Here is a 1,301-nt window from a genome sequence, read left to right as displayed (position 1 = left end):
TGAAGAGTCAGGGGGGATGAGGAACAATAGTTAGAGGGGCGCCGGAAACTACCTCCTTTTAATGTTGACCTTGCTAAGCCACAGCGGAACTGGCCTCACCCAACACTGAGTGTAGGAGGAGGGCTGAGGGCGGGGTTTGGGATTGCCCCAGGCCTGGATACTAATGACGCCACCTCAGCTCTCACTCCCATTGGGTACTCGAACTTGAAGGCAGCCAATCAGCGTCCGTGGTTTCAGGAGCCCTTTTGTAGGTAAACTTTAAACCTTCCAGACCATCCCAAAGATCTGGGTCATGGGCCCCCGACGCATGCTCCTGCTGCTCTCGGGGGCCCTGGCCCTGACCGAGACCTGGGCGGGTGAGTGCGGGGTCGGGAGGGGGCGGCCTCTGCGGGGCAGGGGCGTGGCGACTCTGCCCGGGCGCAGGATCCCTGGCCCAGACCCCAGACGCCCCACGCCCGCCGCAGCCCCTGGCCTCCCCTTTCCCCGGCCCGCTGCGCTCAACGACTGCCCCCTATTCCTTCCTCCCCGACCGCTGNTGGCCCAGACCCCAGACGCCCCACGCCCGCCGCAGCCCCTGGCCTCCCCTTTCCCCGGCCCGCTGCGCTCAACGACTGCCCCCTATTCCTTCCTCCCCGACCGCTGCCCCTGCCGGCCCGCGCCCAGGCCCGCACAGCCTGAGATACTTGCACACCGCCGAGTCCGGACCCGGCCCTGGAGAGCACCGGTACAACGGCGTCATCTACGTGGACGACACGGAGATCGCGCGCTTCCACAGTGACACCGCAAGTGCCAGGCTGGAGCGGCGGGTGCCGTGGATGGAGCAGCGGTGGGTGGAGCAGGAGGGCGCACGGTTTTGGGAGGAGCAGACGCGGGAAATGCAGCACAACGTACAGTGGAGCAGAGCCAACCTGAACCAGCTGCGCGCCCACGGCTACCAAAGCGCACGCGGTGAGCCCCGCGCGCCCGGGCACCGCCCCCATCCCCATGGACGGGCCTGGGTCGCCCCGAAACTGTGGGACCCGCTGGTGTCCCGACCACGGAACAGCCCGGGAGTATTCTCACTTGGATTCATTTCGGTTTAGGGTTAGTCACCAAGGCAGTGGGGCGGGAGGGACTGTTCTACCTGCCTGGGTAAGTAGCCTGTGCTGTCTGCGGGGCGGGGTCAGGGTCTCAGACTTGGCAGGAAATGACCGGCTGCGTCGTGGGGTCGGACGGGCGCTTCCTGCGCGGGTTCAGTCAGTTCGCCTATGAGGGCACCGACTTCCTCGCCCTGAACCGGGACCTACCATCCTGGACCGCGG

General features: G+C 66.3%; 1 protein-coding gene across 1 annotated transcript; it reads left to right on the top strand.

Moving 5' to 3' along the window:
* Window positions 1-270: 270 nt before the first annotated feature.
* Window positions 271-948, top strand: LOC118991850 (patr class I histocompatibility antigen, A-108 alpha chain-like; the record flags this gene model as incomplete). The annotated part of the gene is made up of 2 exons (XM_037053405.1): window positions 271-356; window positions 664-948. Coding segments are annotated over exons 1-2 (349 nt in total), but the record flags the coding sequence as incomplete, so codon positions are not given.
* Between the last annotated feature and the right edge of the window lie 353 nt (window positions 949-1,301).

This window comes from Sturnira hondurensis, unplaced genomic scaffold, assembly GCF_014824575.4.
Source record: "Sturnira hondurensis isolate 20B ecotype Veracruz unplaced genomic scaffold, ASM1482457v3 Scaffold0007798, whole genome shotgun sequence".
NCBI lineage: Eukaryota > Metazoa > Chordata > Mammalia > Chiroptera > Phyllostomidae > Sturnira > Sturnira hondurensis.
The sequence above is the reverse complement of the archived record's forward strand: the minus strand, read 5'-3'. Positions and strand labels throughout refer to the sequence as shown.